We start from the raw sequence: 23133 nt of genomic DNA on the forward strand, positions 1-23133 counted from the left end.
CAATGATTTAACAAAAATTCTGAAATCTAACCCTAGAAAATTCTCGGAAATCATAAACCTGCAACTAACACGAGACATCACGCTTACAAACGATAAAAATGAAGACGTAAGCGACACTGTTTGTGCCAATATCTTTAACACCGCGTTCTCATCAGTGTTCACTAAAGAAGCCAACGTACCGTTTCTTACGCCACCTGCTACGACATTACCAGCGATGGACCCTGTTGTGTTATCCGTTAGTGGCATTTCATCACTCATTGACAAATTAAAACTTTCATCATCAGCTGGCGTACACAATATTAACTCTAAATTGTTAAAAAATACTAAGGAAATTATTGCAGTGTACTTTTCGATGATGTTCTCATTGTCACTAGAAACAGGAATTTTACCAGACGACTGGATGGAGGGAAAGGTCATTCCAGTCCACAAATCAGGTAACAGACAGTCCCCCCTAAATTATTGACCCATCTCTCTAACAAGCGTCCCCTGCAAAATCATGGAACATATATAATTACACATCATGAACTTTCTTGACACCAACAATTTTTTTCATTTTTCTCAGCACGGATTTCGTAAATCATTATCCAGTGAATCCCAACTTGCTGTATTTATTCATGATATACACTCTTCTCTCGACCATCACTTTCAGACCGATTCAATCTTTCTCGACTTCGCAAAAGCCTTTGATAAGGTACCGCACAAACGCCTACTGTTAAAACTTTCCCAGCTGAACCTGCACCCCAACATTCTTGCATGGACCACACAATTTCTTACTAACCGCTCTCAGTTCGTCTCCATTAAAAATACCTGTTCTAGCTCCCTCCCAGTAACATCCGGCGTCCCCCAAGGATTTGTACTCGCACCCCTCTTGTTCCTAATATATATTAATGATCTTCCTGTTCATGTATCTTCCCATATCCGTTTATTTGCCAACGACTGTGTCATCTATTGCACAGTTACTAACATTTCTTATCAAACTACACTCCAACAGGATCTGGATCTCGTGCAACAGTGGTGTGATCTTTAGTTAATGAAGCTTAACCCTACTAAATGCAAACTCGCCTCATTTCAACGCCAGCGTAATCCTTTATCATTCTCATACCTTATCTCTAATTCCGCTATCAAACAAGTTCAGTCATAAATACCTAGGCGTCACCTTAACATCTAACCTTTCCTGGAACACTCACATAAACAACATCATATCATCCGCGAACAGACCCCTCGGTTTCCTAAAGCGTCATTTGCGTCACGCACCACTAGACATAAAACTTCTGGCTTACAAATCGCTCATCAGACCTAAACTAGAATATGCAGCGCCCATCTGGAGCCCGCACCAGATATACCTAATAAACGAAATAGAATCTGTACAAAATCGTGCCACTAGGTTCATTCACTCTTCATATTCATACGAAATAAGCATATCATCCCTAAAACATGACATTGATATTGATAATCTTTCTGTGCATCACCGCATCGCCAGCCTCTGTTTGTTTCACAAGTTCTTTCACAGTTCCCTCAATCAAGCACCTTACATTATCCCACCAACGCGCATATCTCACCGCACAACCCATTCTTATTCAATCGCATGCGCACGCGCTCGCACTACTACTTTTGCTGCCTCATTTTTTCTTTGCACAGCAGTGGACTGGAATGGCCTTCCCCATGACATTGCAGCCATCACGTGTTCATCAACGTTTGCACAAAACATAAATACATATTGCTTGTCAGAAGATCACTCTCTGTAACCTCCATTTGTTAACCTACCCCTTATTAAATACCCCCTCACCGGGGTCTTTAAGATAATAAAGTGAAGTGAAAGTTAGCAATGCTAACCACATGCTTGGCTTGTGCGAGAAATGTCGCACCACTCCTTCCTTTCTTAATGTTAACGTACAATCAAACCATAACATGTGCACGCATGTGCCTTTAACACATTTTGTAAACAGATTTGTCCAATGCCTATGAACAAGCCTTACCAATGCCTTTTGGCCTGTTTGACACTTCAGGGCCTTCGATGCACTGTAAGGGCACAAGAAAACTTGTGGGTCTTAAAAGTGACTTGTTTCAAGACTTTGCAATATGATGGTTAATTGAAAGTGATAAAATACTGAAGTTGATAAATGAGTTAGTTGTGGTGTCTTGTATAATAATATGCATACTCTTAAAAAAAGAAGCAAGCATGCAAATTACTAAATTCATAATGAAAACATAATGACATTAGTGGAAGATTGGTTGTTGTGATAACTCGCCTGCAGTTTGATCGTAATTATGGAATATGAATGTTTAACTATCTTGAGTTTTAATGAACTGGCATTTAGTTTGTGAATAACAGTATGCTAAAGAGCATGTACATATTCTTGTTTGGTTGTACAACAACAGCGCTAGGAAATATTTTTAAAGAATGAGTGGTAAAAAATTTGTGGCACAAGCCAAGAACATTATTAGCATTGCTCATTTTGTAGCCAGCCTGGACACTCGAGAATAATTTAACAGACATCTGCCCAGTCAAGTATTTAAAATTACCAAGGATGTTTCAAGGGATGACTACATAATAATTTCACCTGCATGCATGAGCTTTTATCTCTCAAGTTTCATGCATGTGCTTCGTCATGGCAGAGCATGGTGCAAATACACCCAATGGTTGTCAGTCACTGTTTGGTACACAAGTTGCGCAGCAAAACGAATTTGAAATAAAATTTAACACAAAATGTTTCATTGCTATTTCCCAGTTGATGTATTATTTCCATTGCAATATAAAAACAAGTACATCAAATATTGGCTGTATCTCCCTTTGCAGCTATGATAAGGACTCCTAAAAATCTTAAAAGTAGGAATCGAGTATCTGGCGAAAACATCAAGCCCTTAAAATCTACAGAAGTGTTAAGAAAGGGTAAGTGACAATTGTATAGGTAGCAAAATTACTTTCCTAGAGCGAAGCAGTCAGCTGCACTAGATAAGCTGTCATGTTTAATGCGTATAACCTGCCAGGGATGAAACTTATGATACTTTTACACATTTTCGCTTTATTTCAGTGCACTTAACATTTTAAATTTTATTAAACTAGTAAAAAATGTTTAGTTCTACAAATAATGGCGACTGAATCAAATAGAACAGTATTCAACTTGGTATGTGAAATCGTAGAATATTTTGCACACTCTTCGAATTTGGCCGTTGCAGAATTTCCCTGGGACGCATACTTCTCCATATGGGCTTTACATGTTTTCTAGAGAAAGCTTCTGGGCCATCATCGTGAAATAATTTTTTTTAATTAAGCCATCATAGCAAGTGTGGTACTTCATTTGTTTTTTGCAAAGCAGTTGTAGGGTTCACATATCTCTATTTTCAAGAAATATGAAGTGAATGAATGAAAGTATAGTTAGGCAGCTAACTGAATGATATAATGACCCGTATGGACTATGACCACTGGAAGGGTGGAGCGTGTGTTGTTACACGTGAACTTACAGGCTGTTAAGGGTAGATAGACAAATATGGCTGATTGTGTGTAAGTATTAGGGCATGTCAGTTTAGATTAAATACCAGACAAAGATTACAGGCAGCAGTCCTGATAGATGTGAACTATTGGAAGCAGTTCAAGCTGGAAAAGAAGTGGTGTATTTAATTGTGACACATTTGTTGAAACTTTGAAAACCAGGAAAATTTCTCGAGCAGGCAATGTTAAGTGATGTTTTTGATGACTGTGACATTGCACACTGTCACTCTTCACATGTGTCTGTTTCCTTATATATTTTCTAACAAAGCCACAAACATAAATAGATGGCAGTTAACTCGCGCCCTGTTCCCTGTCTTATGCAAGTGTCATTCTGCACTTTATTACCTTAGAAGTACTTGCTGCTAGGCAGGTTGGTATAACATTATTAGGGAAAATTCTAGACGATGCAAATGTGTGGTGCAGTGTAAATATTTTCTGTAGTTCAGCTGTGACCGATGCTCTTTTTCTGTGCTTTTTCATTTTTCCAGTGGTGCTTAGGCATCTATAATTTTCCCCCCTTAGCTTAATTACCTCCCTGAAGCTATGCATCATCTTGCCCATTAACAACCATTGCTAAACTATTGTATGTGGCATTGTTGATGCAAAATGACCTTAGAGTATATGCTAAAGCTCCTGCAGAATCACCGGCTGAATGTGACAACCAGTTCACCATTTATAGGACCCGAAGTATTGACATTTTCAATATATCTGTTCGCACAGTGCTTCATTGGAGTCATGCAAGCTTAAAATATGGTGCTCCCACAGAGAAATTTTTCTTCCTGTGCTGTGACCAACGGAAAAACTATGTAGACAATAATGAAAAGAGATCACAACTAGGCTTAGCTGTGTGATCTCTGCCTCAATAAAAATGTAATAAATTAATGCAAGTGTGTTTATATCACCATGGTGTTGCCAGTTTATTACTACATTTGATATGAATCTCTGCTCGCTCCACCATGGTGTTCCTAAGGGCGTACACAGTCTTACCTCTGAGACAGCATTGCCAGAACTAATTTCATTGTCACAATCTTGAACAGGTGTGCAACAAGCATGCGCCAGTGCAGAGAACACAAGAGAAGTGGTCACTGCTTGCATGTTCAAGGTCGTATGCACGCACACCGGACTAGGATTTTGCAGTGTCTTACATTTTGAGTGGAGTATACATCGTGATGGCGGGAGCCATCTCTATGGTCACCAGCTAGACTGTCACAATGTGCATATTGTTGCTTCAGACAACTGTTTAGGACAAAAAAAGGGCACCGTAGAAAAAAATATTTTTAGGCTAATGTAAGGGCTTGTGGTGAGGAGACTCTCAAAAGGTATATGGTGTGTCATCTTGCAATAGAGAAGCAACATTTATACCTAGTTTATGTTAGTAGGAGTCTGCTAAACATTGGCCATACAAGCTTGTGGCTAGAGAAGGATGATGTCCTGAAGGTGCCCTCCTGAAATATTAACCTGCACCGTCCTCCCTTGCCCTTCTTGGTGCACTGGAATTTTTGCCCTATAGGTACTAATTCCTTCAGTGGGTACTCTTGAAGGGCTTCTGAATAAGCTCACTCTTACCACCTGCTTTACCCAAGGGCAAATCCTACTGTTGGAACTTGTTTGCTTGGCAGAAATTTTTAACAGGAAAAGAAGCTTCACTCGTTACACAAATAAAGCTACAGCATTGCAAGATTACTATGATGTTATGTACACAGACCTACCACATACAACTAACTAAAATCTCACCACTTACCTCTATGGTGAGCCTGATTATGCCTTAAGACAGCATGTAAGTTTCTTGATCCTATACTTTTTAATCAGTACATGAACCTTGAAAAAACAAGATCATCACATGCAGTCCGTAAAACCAGTGCTTATGAACTGCAATGATGCCATCGAAAGCATCAGCGAAAGTAAATGCACCCTGCTGGAAAACAAATTCTGCATGAAGCCTGTAAATGTACTGTTAACAAAGTCTTCTCGACAACTTCATTATGTCTATTTCTGCAATTTGCATAATCCTGTTTCATACATACCTTGCTGTTCACCCTATAATTATTGACCTCTGAGTGTTACTCAAGTGACCATGCTCATTTAACATACCTGCAAGCCTCAGTGCTAACCTAATGAAATTGGAGACTTTAATAAAGTAATGCTTTCTAATGCTCACCCCTTCAAAAAAAGTTTTTAGCATCCTCTGAAAACCTATTCTTTAAAAATTTGATCATCAGAGATGCGATGTATCTCCACACCTGATGACAGACATTTGTCCAATTACAGCCACATTATAACAAGCAGCCTTTGTAAGATGCGTGAACACGTGCCATCATCTCAGGTCAACATGTTTCCTGAAACCAGCTTGCTCTTAGTTATGCGACAGAATGGTTTTCATAAGTCATTTTCTTGCTAAGCTCAACTTGCCCCATGACAAACTGTGTGTTTAATTTTAGACCATTCTTGGGGAGCTATTTTTCTTAATAACTAAAGAAAGCCCGATAAAGTGAAGCATAGCTTTTAAAAGAAAATTTGCAAAACATGCACAATCGTCTCCAATACCTAGCCTGAGTATATATTTCACTAATAATGATCATTTTCATTTTAGAGCACATATCTGATGGCACAAAATCTGGAGTACCAAGGAGTCTGTCACAGGTATCTTTCACTTCTTTATTAGGGGTCATGCAACAATTTTAAATTATTCATGCGATATATTAGAAGTTTACTGCAGTGTGAATCACTTGCCACAATTAAAAAAAATAATTATGGGGGGAACATATGGACTCTTTACAAAGGTTGAAGTTGGTGCTGATGCCGTCTGTCGCATGACCAGTAATGAGACAAAGCACGGCGCATCGCATTAGGCCTAATAGCAGTGCTACGCTTCCATTTCACACACACACACACGCGCATAATGTATGCTTTACTGCAATACACTGCAAGCACTTCACCCCATGACACTGGTGTATTGCGGCAATGTTAACTTTTAAAAAGACCTTTACGGGTTAGCAATTGAAGCTCGACAATGCTCCCAGCAATGAAATTTCTATTTTATTACATTTTTTTTCATTGTTATACACTTGCCTAAACTAGTGTTACCAGCCGTCCCGAATTTCGCAGTCGAATTCCGAATTTCGCAGTCGGGACAAATGTCCCCGATTTTTTCCGGACTGTTCAGTAAATGAAAAAAAGAAAGAAACGTTTTGCGTCATAAAAGGCATGCCAAGTAACGAGCGTCCGTCTGATCACATAGACAAAGAAATGTTGCTGTGGTTAGCTGCAAGGAACTTTAAACACTTCAGCTGAACTTTAGCGTCAACTTTTACTAGAGCATTCTAGAGCGAGAGGAAGTGTCACGAAGAGCACATAGCAAAATTTAGTGCCACATCAAGAGACCGACGCAATGAAGAGAAGAAATAACGGATTTGTTTGGAAGGCACCGCAACAAAGAAAACTAATTTCCTCACCCACACACAACTACCTTCACTGTTGGTTACCCCAATCTAAACACACACTGCTAAGCAAACAAATTGCCATCATCTGCGACTGCTTAATAAAGCCACTCGGACAAGAACGTTCTCTAATTCCAACTTGTGCATTCCGTATCTATCTCGCGCATTTACGCAAGAACAAGCTTCAATGAAAGCGTTGGCACAGTATATACTTCCTCCCAAGTGACACCAGCTGTTTGATCGGTCCTCAAGCAACACGCATGCACCTACCATACATCCGCGTAGTACATGCATCAGACAAATATTCACAAATCGCGTTCCAAAGGCCTTTATTTTATGCTCGTTGTCATTGCTTGTAGATTTGGTGGCAAACACTTCGGGCTGGTAGGTGTTAATTCTGTGCTTCGGGCGAATGACGTTAACTACTCGATAAGCACGGCGACATCACAGGAATTAAGAAAAGCGGCAGCGACTTGCATATGAATCACTTTCTAACAACAGAAAGCGACCACGACCCCACGGGCAGAGGCGCTTCTCGCCATTTCAAACAGATTACAGTCCAATCCAACACCAACATCGGAGAAAAAAACATCACGACTAGAATACGATGAACCCGCCACAGACTGTGTGTCACAAGCTAGTGAGGAACTCTACCTGAACCACAGAATAAAGAATGCCCAAATCGCCTGAAAAGTGTTTTTTAACACACCGATTCTAACGCCATCTATTTATACACTTTAAGCCAAGTCAAGCCGGTTTTAAGCGGCTATTGGGTGAACCAAACCGTTTTGCCTCGAAAAGGTTCGTGCCACCGGGGGAACCGAAACACTTCCCACAGCTTCACTTTGCGAAAAGGGCGCGCTTTTCAGACTCAGCAAAGTAACAACTGAGACGCTTATCCGAGTTTATCTGTACCTCTGAGTGCGTTTAGTGCCTCGTTTGTGCGAGAGGAACGCGGGGCACGTTTAGATCTGCTTGCCATTATGCGCGTGACCTGCAAATTATGTGCCATCGCATTCATTGCTTCGCCTTTGCGCAAAAGGTGTGACTTTTTTTAGGGGCAAAGCTCCTTAAAGCGGCACCCGTTTGTCCCTCGTAGTCGTAGTCGTAGTATGTAACAAGTGTTACATTTTGACCTGCAAAATGATGCCGATGGGAGATTTCTCCTGTGCTTTGTTGAATAATAAAAAGTTCGTGGCGTGCGCGTTAACTAAAAGCCGAATGCTCCCGTCTCTTCCCCATTAGCAGCCATTGGCATTTACATTGAGCACTATCTGACAAGAAAGGGTTGCTACGTTATACTCGCTGGGCGTAACCTCCTTGGTTTCAGAAAGGTTTAGCGAGCGTTGGGCCGCAGTGCCATGAATACAGTGAACTAGTATATACGATGAACTCGAGGTGGTTAAAGGTGGGAAGTAGACCCGAAGCGCAAGCCGTAAGAAAGTGTGCATGTGCCACCTCTCGTTTAGTCCTTGGAATGTTCGCTAGATAGCGGTGCTTCTATATGGGGAATATATGATGAAAAAATGCGAGATGGTGGAACTTGGAGTGTTGAATAGATGGATGAACGGACACACAGACAGATGCATGGATGCACGCATGAACGGACGCAGGGGCGGATGCTTGAACGGACGCAGGGACGGACGCACGAATAGATGCACGCACGGACGGGCGTATGGACGCATGGACAGACGGAAGCAAGAGCGAATGGACAGATGAATGCTTCGCCCCACTCTCCATCATTCACTCTGTGTATATGCTGCCAATTTTTTCTTCAGCAGTGCATTCCATACTATACAGCCTGCAAACCTCGATGTGCAGCAAGTTTCCAGCATATGCTGATCTCTTGCAGAGACATCGCAAATGTAAGTGCTCTAATATGGACGGTGCAGATATACAGCAGAAAAGCCCATTTGAAATTATATACGCCCAAGCATTCACTTTACCTCTCACACACCTTGACCCCATACTCCCAAATGAGTGCGAAGTTATATAACAAAAGCTCAAATTTTTGTTTGCCACATGAAAACTTTGCCAACAGGGCGGCAGCCTTTTCAACCATATGAAGCAGCGCCGCAGTGGGGAGAAAATAACGGGCCACGCCCACCTCTGGAAACACGCTCTCCATATGCGATTCGGATATCCGGAGAGAAACCTGCCTTGCGCCCGCCATCTCGGAGGCCACGCTTTCTCCGATTGCGTGCTCGGCTTGCGAATGAGACGACCGGAGCAACGGCACGCCACTGGCTAATGTCGAAGGCCACAGTGCGACGAGCACAACAATGTTGCTTCAACCTGTAATACAATTCTATGGCCTACTCAGTAATGTCAGCTGGCAATGTTTTGAAGCGCCTTTAACCATCATTAGAAATGAATTCCATGCCAAATATGCTTAAGTGTCACATCGTTCTATCGGTGGTAGGGGGGAGGGAGTGATTTTAAATGAAAAGAAGAGAAAAGCGGGCCCCGTAATTGTCTCTCAGTGGGGACACCTCAACAGTAGCTCACGAGGGGTGGGGGTAAAAGAGGAATTAAAAGGATACTTGATGATTGATATGTAGGGTTTAACATCCCAAAACCGCCATTTCATTATGAGAGGCGCCGTAGTGGAGGGCTCCGGAGATTTCGACCACCTGGGGTTCTTTAACGTGCACCCAGAGGGATTAAAAGGATAGGATTAAAAGGTAAAGAGGTTGATAGAGGGGAAGGAGAGAGCAAGGCATGGGAACAGCGAACGACAGAAGTTAGGAGAAGATAGGAAAGATGGACACAGTCACAGGAGTGCGAGGACGGGGCACCACCGGTGAGAACTTTTGTAGGCGTCAGAAGATGGCGTAGGGTGAACCCAGTCGGCCAGAGGTGCGCTGTCGTTGGAGATCGCCGTCAGGAGATGGCGTAGGGTGAGCCCAATCGGCCTATAATCTATAAAGGCAAGGGAGAAAAGGACAAGATTCGCTCGTATAGACCACTAACCATTACAACGGTACTATACAGGTTGGCGATGCAAGCAGTAAAAATGAAAATAGAAACATGGGCCGAACATAACGATATTTTGGGAGAACTTCAGAACGGATTTCGAGTCGACAGGCGGTTAGACGATAACCTGTTTGTTCTCACTCAGTGTATAGAAATATCTAAAATAGAGAATAGGCCCTTGTACGTGGCTTTTCTAGACATCACTGGGGCATACGACAACGTTAATCAGGAAATTTTGTGGGATATATTGAAAGGAATGGGCATGGGCGACGACTGTATACAGCTTTTGAAGGAGATATACCGAGAAAATACAGTTTGCATTGAGTGGGAAGGAATGTGTAGCAAAGAGAACGTTGAGGTTAGCAGGGGTCTGAGACAAGGATTCCCTTTGTCCCCACTGTTATTCATGCTGTACATGGTGAGTATGGAAAAAGCGCTAGAAGGTAGCAACATTGGTTTTAATCTGTCACACAAACAGGGCGGCATGATGATTGAGCAGAAGCTTCCAGGTTTATTTTATGCGGACGATATCGTCTTATTTGCGTACAGTCGAGATGATATACAGCAGCTGGCGAATATATGCGGAAGGGAAGGTGAAGCTCTTGGACTAGGATTCAGTGTAACGAAGTGTGGATTGATGGTATTCAATGATCCCTGTGATCAGACGGTGTCCATACAAGGCCAAGAAATACCGAGGGTAAGTGAATACAAGTACCTTAGAGTATGGGTAAATGAGAGTGATAGATACATGGAGGTACAGGAAAAAGCCTCGGCAGCAAAAGGAAAGAGGAATGCGGCAATAATGAAGCACAGAGCGTTGTGGGGATACAATAGGTATGAGGTGCTTCGAGGTCTGTGGAAGGGTGTAATGGTTCCAGGGCTTACTTTTGGGAACTCAGTGGTGTGCATGAGGGCAGAGGTGCAATCGGGAATGGATGTAAATCAAAGGACTGTGGGACGCCTCGCGTTGGGTGCTCATGGGAAGACGACAAACGAGGCTGTAAAGGGCGATATGGGGTGGGCAGGTTTTGAGGCGAGGGAAGCGCAGAGCAAAATAAGGTTCGAAGAAAGGCTAAGAAATATGAAGGAGAGTAGATGGGCAGAGAAGGTGTTCCGTTATTTGTATAGGAAGAGCGTGGACACACAGTGGAGAAAAAGAACTAGAAGACTCACTAGTAAATATACGGCTGGTATTGTGAGCCATATGTCAACAAAGAGCGTTAAGGGAAAAGTCAGGGAGGCGGAGAGGATTTACTGGATGGCAGCTATGGAGAAAAAACCGGCTCTGAGTAACTACCGAAAGGGCAAAAATGAAATAAGGAGGGAGGCATTTTACGATAATTCAAGGGGAAGCGCTTTACTGTTTGAAGCGAGATCGGGTTGCCTTAGAACGCGTAGTTATAAAGCAAGATTCAGTAAAGAAGAAGAACAATGCACATGCTGCGGGAAAGATAAGGAAACGGCGGAGCATGTTCTGATTGAATGTGGAGATATCCACCCAGGTGTACGTTTGGGCACGAGCCTACAGGAAGCCTTGGGTTTTAGGGACAACAATGGAAAGCTGAACACACCCGCGATTGAAATAAGTAAGAGACGGTTAGAGTATTGGTGGCAGAAAATTAGAGAGAAAGGACAAAAATAAATATTGGAAAAATAAAATATGGACAGTGTGCCGTAAATGGCAGAGAACTTAAGCTGAAAATTTACCTTTTTTTCCATTAAGATAGAATTTATCGAAGTAGAGGCATTAGGCCAACATAAGAAAAAAAAAGAAAAAAGTTTTTTTTTTGTCGAGCCTGGTGGCATACTTGTCACCACCCCGTTATAAAGGGGACGCTCATAGCATCCATCCATCCATCCATTCACGTGTGAGGGGCTTTGCGACGGTGGTGCTGTGGTGCGCGCGTGCTGTAATGTGGTGCGTGCTGTAATGAGCCGTTAAAGCGTATCTCAGCAATCTTGCGCATCGGCGGGAGACCATCGAGACATCTCTGTGCGGTGACAGTGTAACGACGCGCTACACAAGCCTATGTGGGGGACGAGGCCTAGCAGGCTGGTCTCGCTTTAGTGGCCACCGAGGCAGCGCCAAAGCCGACACGTGGTGGTACCGACTGCGGTCGAGAGGTGGCGCCAGTTTGACCATAGTGCGGTGTTGTGTGGACTCGACCGAAATGAAGCCCACCAAGAGGGCGAAGGCGTCAAACGGAAAGGCGTTAGATGGAGAATAGCTGGTCGATTGGGTGCAGTGTCCGAGCTGCGAGCGATGGCTCGAGCGATCTGACACACCATTTGAGACAACGCAAGAGGCGGAGGCTGATTCGTCCTTCCTTTGTCGTATATGCGAAAGAATGAGGGTCATGAGGGAACAGTCTCAGTTACAATACAAACAGGAGTCGGAGAGGTGGCAGTTGGCCTTAGATAGCCTGGCGGCGCGGTTGGAAGCACATATTGTGAACAGCAAAAACGAGCGAGAGGTGCTGCTGGACAAACTTGCAGAGGAGAGAAGGCTGAGAGGAGCATTACTTGAACAAGTTGGAGCACTACAGAGAGCTTTGGACATAATAGACGCAGACAAAACCAGCAGCCACGAGAACACCAGTGCGACGAGGAGGGTAGAAGTGACCAAGTCTGCAGAAGATGTAAGCGATGTGAGGAATGCGGTCAAAGCCGCGGCAGTCGATGCTGGCAGAGAGATAGTCCAATCCCAGAACAAGCCCAACAGTGATCAAGAGCTACTGGGTGGCGATGACAGGAATGCGGTCAAAGCCGCGGCCGTCGATGCTGGCAGAGTGATAGACCAATCCCAGAACAAGCCCAACAGCGATCAAGAGCTAGTGGGTGGCTCTCCCGCGGAGGCCGTAGGGTGGCAGGTCAAACGCAGCAAGCGGGCTCAGAAGCGACTGCGCAAGGAGAGGGCAGAGGATAGCCAGGCCTCCATACCATCTTCGCGCAAGAAAACAGCCAACGGCTCCCAGAACGGCCAGCAGGACTCCCGGGTGCATTCGTCTACGGGGATGGCAATGCACGTAGACTCAAACAGGCAGTCCTCCAAGCCAGTGCATGGCACAGAGGTGTACACTGCCGTACGAAAAAAGATGCCAGGCTTGTGGAAACAATGGAAGCCATTGAGACTGCGTCGGACGTGTAGGATTCAACAGAGGCCATCGTGGTTCTGCACGCCGGTCTCAGCGACATCCTAGACGACACATCTCCACATGATTCAACTGAGAAAATCAAGTCCCAAAGAACTTCGTGGAAGGCAAGAGCGAAAGGCCCCTTTTTCGTGGTGTACGGCGTCCCAGAAGTAGGACCCAAAGACGATACCATGCAGATAAAGTGCGAGTTGTGGAATCAAAACCTAGGTAAAATTTGCTCAGACATTGGAACGCGCGTGGAGTTCGTCAGTGTCACAAAGGCTCTCCAGGATAAGATGAATGGAACTTCCTACAGTGAATACGTCCCCGAGCAACTAGGACAACGATTGGGACGCAGACTATGTGCTTTTTTAGGGCTTCGCCCGTCGGGCAACTACAAGAACAAGGCATGGAGGGTGAAACCAACAATCTCCATGATGACTGCCCTGGGACAGGCAATCCTACAAATGGCCAATCCACAGAGGAGGCAGAAGCACTCCTGACACAGGACGTAAGGAAAAGGTCGACCCGCCGTCGCCGCAGCCGCAAGAAGAACGAGGACATACATGTAGGCTTCCTTAACCTACATGGTGCTCGAACGGCGAGCAAATGGGAAGAACTATATCAGATGATGGGTGACGAAGATATAGAGATATATGCCGTGGCTAAAATACACCTTCGAGTCATGGAAGAGCCACCAGCACATAAAAGTTGGCAGTGGGCTGGCTTGAACCGTTCAGGTGAATCGAAGAAAGGGGGAGGAATAGGTTTCCTGTGGAAAACTAGGTCAGCTTGGAAGAAACTGGACAGCCCGTGTGTTGAGCATATGTGGGTCGAGGGCTACCTGCAAGGGCTGGCAGTCCTGGTAGGGGTGGCCTACTTTGCCGTATCTGCTGGAGCTCATGCCGGAAACTCACAAATGGCGCAGTGCATCAGGGAAGACGTGGCAAGATGGGCAAACCAGCGAGAGGTTCTCATTATGGGCGATTTCAATTGGCACCTCCAAGCTCTGGATGGCTTCCAAGATACCAATAATACCAACTACTACTGGCACTGGCACGTACACTCGCCTTAGATGTGCTAAATCTTCGTCCAGAATGTGAAAGACAGTACACCTGGAGTGTCAGGAACAGTCGCAGCTGTATTGATTACGTGCTTGCGACACCTGCTTTAGCACGACGTCTCACCCACATGAACATCGATGAAAAGCGTGAATTCAGCATAGGAAGTGACCACAACCGAATCAAGTTGAGCTTTTCTCGATCCTCTTGGCGAACCATTGCGAAGGAACATCGCAACCCAGCTGAAAGGCACCTCCCGCAGTCGGAGTATGCGGCAGTCGCGGAAGCATTCGAGCAGAACTTTCAACCGACGAAACCACCAACAAATGATCAATTTGTGCTCGAACTGAGACGCATCATGAAGAAGCACGAAATTCGCGTAAATTCCCGCGGCGGCCTAAGGCGCAAAGGCTGGTGGGACGAAGAAGTACAACGGGCCCTTATTGCAAGACGAACGGCGAATCGCCTACATAGAGCGGCTGTTAGAACATCACCCGGAGAGGAGTGCATGAGTACCTGGGAGGAATACCTCCGCCTCAAAAGAGAGATGCGGATCCTCGTACAAAGCGAAATAGCTCAGTACAATAGCAGACAATTGCGAGCTATCACAGAGGCAGGGCGTAACGGTGCAAACAAATTTTGGGAATATGTGTCTTCGTTAGATCGCCAAACTCCGGCTCCTGAAATTCGACACCACTCTAGCAACCTACCGGTCACCGACCTCGCAGCGCACCTCACGACCAACATGCAAGAGCTCTTCAATCCCACACATGACAAATCGACCTCAGCAGTAAACGGCGACCCGGATGAGCCTCACCAGTCAAGTGAAGAGGACCATTGGCAGATAACGAGGATCGCTCTTGAGCGTGCACTCCCGCGTATCAGTGCAAGCACTGCTACCGGACTGGATGGCATACCGGCGGGCCTTGTGAAATGCTTGGGAAAGTCTGCTCGAGAACACCTCACGGAAATTTTCAATATCATCCTCAAGAACGGCCCAATCCCACCGGACTGGCAATGCGGCAGAGTAAGCCTCGTGTGCAAGAGAGGAGGCGACGCTGGACTGCTGGGCGACTATAGACCAATCACGGTGACGAGCGTCCTATATAGACTCTTCGCTCAAGTCTTGAAGGTGTGGATGAGCGGCTGAGCGGAGAAGAAGGGCATACTGTCGGAACTCCAGAATGGCTTCCGACGGAACCGACGCTTGGAAGACAATCTTTTCGTGCTCACCCAGACCATCGAGGTGGCACGGAGAGAAACCAGAGGTCTGCTTGGATGCCTTCTGGATGTCGCCAAGGCTTATGATAGTGTGCCACACGAGGAGTTTTTCCACCAGTTAGAGCAACGACAAATGCCGAGCGTGTGGACAGACTTTCTCCGGCGGTTCTATGCAGATAGCTCGGTGGTAGCATGCTTCAGAGGCACCAGAACACGGCCTGTGAGAGTGACAAGAAGACTCAGGCAGGGCTGCCCTTTGTCTCCGCTGCTATACATGCTATATGTGGCGGGACTCGAGCAGGCACTCGTGGAATCGGGAGTTGGCTTCGCGTTCCGCCTCATGATTGGTGGGGTGGCGCAGACATGGACGCTGCCCGGCTTGGTGTTCGCGGATGATCTAGTATTACTGGCTGAGCGCAGCAGTGACCTTCAGAGGTTGGTAACACTGGCGGCAGACCACCTCAAGAGTCTGGGCCTTCACTTCAATGCCAAGAAATCGGCCATATTGCAGTTTTCAGGCGTGGAGACCATTGATGTGCAGCTTCCTGATGGAGGAATCATTCCGGTATCAAACCAGTACCGGTATCTCGGTGTCAACCTTTGCACCTCCGCAGATATCTATGACAAGCAAGAGGAGCACGTTCGACAGGCTTCTGTGAGGGCCGACAACGTGCTGCGACGGCGGAGTCTGTGGGGGTGCAACTGGTTTGTACTGGTGCGCGAACTGTGGAAGGCAGTACATGTGCCAGTGCTGACATTCGCCAACGCCGTCATCTGCCTGTCTGCAGCAACACGCCAGTGGTTGGAAAGAGGTCAACGTGAGGTCGGGCGACTGGCGCTGGCGTGTTATGGACGTGTGGCTGTCGAAGCTATACAGGGCGACCTCGGATGGTCAAGTTACGAGGCACGCGAGGCAAGGAGCAAGGCGGCCTACGAAGGACGTCTTCGCCTCATGAACAACCAGCGGTGGGCCCGTCGTGTATTTAGATACACCGCTATCAAGGGCGTGAACACACCATGGCGCAGGCGTCTCCACAATCTGTGCCGCAAGTACTCCCTTTTTACTGACCCTGTCCAGGAGGACAGGGAGAGGAAATGGGCAGTAGGAGTACGGAATAGAGTGCAGGAAGCTGAGACGTCGATGTGGCAGGCGGCTATGGAGAAGAGACCCAGCCTGGCCTTATACAGAGCTCACAAGACCACCATCTCCGCCGAACGATTATACGACAATAATTTCGGCAGTGCGCTTCTGTTTGAGGCCCGTGCTGGAGCGCTCCGTACTCAGGTGTATCGCCGTCACTTCGACCCGTCGTTAGCCGACGGCACTGTGCAGTGCAGGACATGCGGGAAAGACGAGGAGAACATTGAACACCTGGTGCTTGACTGCGAATGCCTGTGTCCCCGTCAGGCAGATGGCGCCACACTACCGGAGGCACACGGCTTTGTGAAAGACTGCGGCGCACCGGGAGGCGACAGCCGCGATACCAACGTGCACCCCCTGGCAGCGACAGCAATAACCAAAGCAAGGCTTCTACAGTGGTGGTCAAGGAGACAGTGAACAATTGTGATGTTCATGGACATGGTGTGATTTTTTTTTCCTTTTTTTTCTCGTTCCGGTCAGGACACGAAAAGATGCCTTCCCGGTATAAAGGGGAAGACTACAGAGATCATCATCATCATCACTCTTCTGTCACGGCATATAATAACCGCTTCAGGAGGTCAATGAAAACATAGGTTTGGCATCAAATTTTTGCAAAAAAGAAGCTTTATTAATTTGTGCATCTTTGACATCCGCTTTACAACGTGTCCCACTGAGAAAATTTAAAGCATTACCACGAAAATCAGTAATGTTTGACTAGAAATTGTTGTTTTTCTGCATTTATTTTGCACAAAGGGTACAAATTCATGTGGTTTAGATGTGCTATAGGTGTATTACTTTTTGCACGGTTGGCTGTGTAGCCTAGTGGTGAAGACACTCATTTTCGGAGCATGAGGGTGCGGGTTCAAATCCCAGAATCGGATACAATAGCTTTGTTTTTTTTGCTTGTACAAAAGACACCATCGGTCTGATCAGCCCCTCGTGGCGCTGAAAGCAGTGCAGTAGCTGGGCCACAGTCCACTATGGGAGTGTCCGCTCTTCATGTAAGTATGTTTCTCTATGGTTGATCGTCCAGTCGATATTGCGCAGGCACTGCACTGATAAAATTCGCACTCCGCATCCTTCTTGTGTGCGTTATCGCGCCACGCGATGATGAACATGTGGCAATAAACGTCGCTCGCTTTCCGGAAACTGGATGGCTCTTTTTTGCACGAACCCAAGCTGACAGAATTATAGAAAAACATACTTACATAAAGAGCGGGTACTCCCATAGGGTCATGCGGCTGAGCTAGTGCACTGCTTTCAACGCCACGACTGGCCGGTCAAACCTGATAATGTACTCAGCATAAATAAAATAAAATATCGCTATGCTGGGATTTGAACTTGTACCTTCATGCTCCAAAAGCGAGTGTCTTTACCACTATCTTGATCCTATTTACAGCGCAACACACAAAAAAACACAGGGTAGGGAAGGAGCAATAGAGGAACAAAAGACGGCGCTGACTCACAACTGTTGTTTATTCGAAGAAAAAATACGGGGTGATATGTATATTTATTTATTTACAAGATACTGCAGGCATGGAGCCCAAGCAGGAATGGTACAGGCAGTAAGGCAATCAAGCCAAACATCACACAGCATACAATAATTCAATCATCACACACATACAACAACAATGCAACCAAACCTATCGTAACAGCGATGATTTAGGTGTGAATGTGTGAATCGCAAAGGGAATCAAAGGGAAACAACAAGGCACTGAAAGTAAGAGAAAGAAAACTGCAAAACATTTTTACATCCTCAGGAAAACATGTGCGTCAATAGAATCTGTCGATAGCAGGGCGGCAAACGGTAAATTGTTCCACTCACAGATTGTGCGCGGGAAAAACGAAAATTTGAAGAGATTAGTTTTGGAGAAATACGGAGTTAAGGCAAGGGAGTGTGAATGACGACCGCGCCGTTGTTCCAGGCGACTAATGTAGGGGCTGTGATCAAATAAGAGCTTCCGGTTAACCATTTGGTGCAGTAATTTTAGCCTAAATGATTTACGTCGTGATTGTAATGTTGGGATACCATGTCGTTCCATCTGGGCAGAAACGGAGTCTGTTGGACCGTACATACCATAAATAAAGCGGAGGGCCCTTCTTTGAATTCTTTCGAGGCATTCGATATTGGTTTTAGTGTGAGGATCCCAAATAACGCAGGCATATTCAAGTTTAGATCTAACTATAGAAGTATATGCTATGTATTTAACCTCAGAGGGAGCGGTTTTGAGTTTGTGTCGTAATAAACAAAGTTTACGGAAAGCGGCAGCGCATATGTTAGTTATGTGAGAGTTCCAACTTAAGGTACTGGTTAATGTTACGCCAAGATATTTGTGTTCATCTACTTGCTTAAGCGGTTGGTCACAAGTACAATAAGAGAATTCAAGGGGGTGTTTCTTTCTAGTCATTCGGAGGTAAACTGTTTTGTCATGGTTTAATTGCATGTTTGTTGTTTTACTCCAAGAAGCAACGTTTTCTAACGCCGAGTTTAACGCAAGTTGGTCCTCGATGCTATTAATTTCATTAAACAGTATACAGTCATCTGCAAAAAGACGTATTTGGACCGGACTGTTTATAACGTTAACAATGTCATTACAAAAAATAAGAAAAAGTAAAGGGCCTAGCACACTTCCCTGCGGTACGCCAGACGTAACAGGGAGAGCGTCAGAAGTGCTTCCATTATTGTCGACGTACTGTCTACGGTTACTTAAATAGGCAGTTAGCCAAGAGACGATGAACGCTGGAAGCCCGATTTGAACTAATTTATTGATTAATTTGTCGTGCGATACGCGATCGAAGGCCTTACTAAAATCTAAGAGTATGAGGTCAACCTGTCCCCCCTTATCAAGAACTGAAGAAGCGTGGTGAACAACTGTAAGTAGTTGAGTGACTGTCGAGAATCCCTTGCGAAACCCGTGTTGAAATGGAGAAAGGATTTGATGGGTATCTAAAAATTGTGTAATGAACGTAGAAACAACGTGTTCAAGTAACTTACAGGCGGATGCTAACATAGATATGGGTCTGTAGCTGGGAATTAAGAGTGGGTCGCCTTTTTTGGGAATAGGTACGATACGGGCTATTTTAAAATCAGAAGGTAGCGTGGCCGTACGAAGAGAAGATTCAAAAATAAGTACAAGAAATTTCGTCAAGGTTTCAGCATAACGACGGAGAAATGCGTTCGGGATGCAATCGGGCCCTGGCGTCGATTTGTTTTTTAATCGAAGTAACATATTTAAGACACCATTGTGCGAAACAATATTGACATCAGGGTATGAAGCTATTGAATTACTCTGTTTCAACTGAGACTGCGAAAATACGCTATATATAGGTACTGGCAGGCTACATCACGACATGCGCAGAACAAGAGGTGTACCGAGGTAGCTTTGTCACACTGATGGCAATAATCAAGATTGGCCTAAATAACTTAATTCTTTTTCGTGCAGTGTGACGGATGGTTCACTAATGCACTTGCTACACCAAATTTTTATATAATATGCCTCAGCGGTTTCTCTTACTAGTTGGTTAGGATGCTTGAAGATGATGGTGGCTCTCTAAAAATGGGACGACAACCGTATGACCTGCAATGTTCCGGTAGATGCAGTCGCGCGACCCTTTGAAGAGATAATTCATGCTCTCTTAAACGAACATTCACACATCGTTTCGTTTGTCCCACGTACTCCCGACCACACGATAATGGAGTTCAATACACAGCTTTTTTACGCATGTGATGTACTTGTTCTAATGATTCACAGCGCATCTCCCTTTGGCTTGTTTGTTTCTCAGCGCATTATCAACCATCGGGCAAATGCGACCTACCTTATGTTTGGCGGAAAAAAGAACGTCGACGCCATACCTTAAACCTACGTTTTTCAGCCCATGCGCCTATTTGTGTACATAAGAAAGAACTGCTCTTTTTTTTTTCATCACATTTTGCTTGAGCTCCTCTGTGTTTCACGAGCTTAGCGCTCCGAACCATCGACTCACACACAGACGAAATAACCTTGTCAGGAGACCCAGCATCTATTACGCGTTTCACCTGATTATGAAAAGCAGTATTCGACACGTGCACACACGATTCCCTGGGCGACACATTTAAAATTGTCTTTGCAATCGCTCTTTTCACAATCTTAGAACGGCCAGACTTGTAGTTAAAGATAGGCTTCACTGATCTTGGGTCATATTTCCAACACAAATTATTTTTAACAAAGGTTAGCTTTAGGTCCAGAAACTGTAGCTCGTACTTCTTACATACTTTGTTAGTGAAGGTGAGACCTATTCCATGCTTACTGAACCACTTGAGAATGTGATCAATGTCCTTACAGTGAATGTCATTCTGGGAAAAATTAAAAAATCGTCGACATAACGAAAAACGGCACTGCAGCACTTAATAAGGTGGTTATTCAGCTGCCTGTCAATGTCAGCGAGACACGATGTAAAGCGGATATAAAAATGCAGAAATCAATGAAATTTTTTTGCAAAATTTTCATGCCAAAATTGGGTTTTCATTGTCTTTCTGAAACGGCTATTGCATGCCTTGGGCGAAGGAGTAGAAGTGAGCATGGGTATGCAATCTAGCAGTTAGCCAGATCCTTCCTTGCGAAAAGGCTCGAGTGGTCACTCGTTATATAGTGTATTTCCCTATGGCATAACTTCGAAGCACCCCCTACCATGTACGCATCACGAAGTGTAACGTTCTGTCGCTAGCTGTCAAATTAGATCAAACAAAATTTATTACCTCGCAGTCATGAAAATAGCTACGTTCTTCCTTGCCGGCACGTTGCTTGTGTACAACTCGTAGCCTGAGCCTTACAGCAGTTGATTTGAGACTGAAGGACGGTGGCTAAACATAACACATACAGTGAGTGGGTCTAAAAACGAAGAGAAACACATAATTAGTGACAACAGACAAAAATAGGGATGCCAGGTAGGCTTCCCCTACTTGAACGATATTATCATATATAAATTGTTTTCTGAACAAGATATTCGCTCTGTTTTTTGCATAATTACTCAAACCAGGTACCGCTGGTCCGAGTAAATGATTCATAGATGTACTTACACGACTGACGCGAGTGGGTATATCTCGAAGAGCACGTAAACGAAGTAGGGCAGGCCAGGGTAGAAGCTGATGCAAGCATTGTACACCTGGGAGCCGAACACGGAAGCCACGATGGGTGTCAGAGCCTCGACAGCGATCCACACCGAGAACACCTGGGCTGTTCAAAGAACGGGCTGTCTTAGCGCTGGGCACACGCTTAATCAACTCCTTAAACACGCGCGCGTGAAACCTACAATAAAAATTTATATGCGATGCGAAAGCGCAACTTCTTGTTATAATGTGCTGTTAATTAAGGTTGTTCAAAAGCAGAAAGCCAAGCTGAGGGCGACTAGCCAAGCAGTTTACGACGAAAAACCAACTACGCCAGAAAGATGCGTGCGAGGATTACCATTTTTTGTACAAAACTTCGCGCCCGGAATACATGTATGGCTGCGTATACCACCCAGCGCTCCTGCTTTGTCTCCCAATCTACTCTCAAGTCGACCGTGCTTCACCAGTGAACTACGCCATTCAAACCAGTACGCCGTCGAGCGACCGTGATCGGCGTGGAAGGAATAATGTTAACGGAGACCGCTTCAATCCGCATTTGGACCCACTCACCCCCGCCAGTTAGATCGCCAGAATGGTATCATCTTTCTTGACGGGGGTAAATATAATGAACAATGGAAGACGACGACGGGGAACAACGATCATCGTCACAAGAGGAAGGCCAAGCCAAGCCAAGGTCATTCGAACCTTTGGTGCTTCTGATCAGCTCCCAGGCTCGCACTCAGTCTCCTTTGGACGGTGGTATGGCTGTGTCTTGGGGTGAATTTGACCTGTTTTGACTAACTGGCGTTGTAAAGTACTTGTTTAGGCAATCGAATAAAGGGTAATGTGTAATACATCTCCTGGCCAAGCGCACAGCTCTTGGCCAGCCTCCTTGCCTAATGATGATTTGCCATTGGAATCTTTTTTCCGCAGTGTGTTGGCATCATCCCTGTCGCACTGGTGCCCTCGAGTGGCGAATTTATTATTCTCAAGATACCAAAGGTGATCCAGACGGAGCTGCAGGCCACGACGCCGCACTTCGAACTGATAAGTGATGTTCATCAGTTCAGAATAGGTAGTTTAGCATGCATATCACCAGATCGCTCACGCGTTTCAGACATGCTAAAGTGCATGACAGTTGTTTCGGTCTCGATGAGTGCGTTTATTCTGGCTCATTTACCATGCACAAAGAGAGGAGTCGACTCTACGCTAACACCCATTCAGACTCTGAAAAAGCTTATTCAGGGGTCATAGCAGTGTACCAGTACAACCGCTTAGTAAACGGTGAAAGAGTCCCCAGTGAGTCGGTTATTGCTACCTTTTCCGGCACTTCTTCATCAGAGTTGGAAATATGAACACTCATTTTTAGAGTCGATCGCCTCGCTTCTCTTCGTTTCCAGGGCCGAAACCGTTGGTGTTTCGGCCACAGTGTAGAAGCCTGTAAGTCAAATTCACGTTGGTCTGTGGCAATGACCATTTATTGAATGAGTGCACTGCCTAGAACGAAGAGTGCTGCCTCTGCACAAGAAATTATGCTGTCGATTACTCCAACTGCACGCAAGGGCCAATGACCTAAACTGATGGACA

The 23133-nt window shown here is 45.2% G+C and overlaps 1 protein-coding gene across 1 annotated transcript in view; it reads right to left on the minus strand.

The window, feature by feature from the left end:
• The window catches only part of LOC119181513 (putative peptidoglycan muropeptide transporter SLC46), a 335450-nt gene that overhangs the window by 95901 nt on the left and 216416 nt on the right, over window positions 1-23133 (minus strand). Inside the window, exon 6 of the mRNA XM_075882962.1 lies at window positions 21517-21673. Within this exon, the coding sequence (XP_075739077.1) occupies window positions 21517-21673 (157 nt within the window). The remainder of the gene's footprint in view (window positions 1-21516; window positions 21674-23133) is intronic.

The sequence above is a fragment of the Rhipicephalus microplus genome, unplaced genomic scaffold, assembly GCF_043290135.1.
Source record: "Rhipicephalus microplus isolate Deutch F79 unplaced genomic scaffold, USDA_Rmic scaffold_14, whole genome shotgun sequence".
Classification (NCBI taxonomy): Eukaryota; Metazoa; Arthropoda; class Arachnida; order Ixodida; family Ixodidae; genus Rhipicephalus; species Rhipicephalus microplus.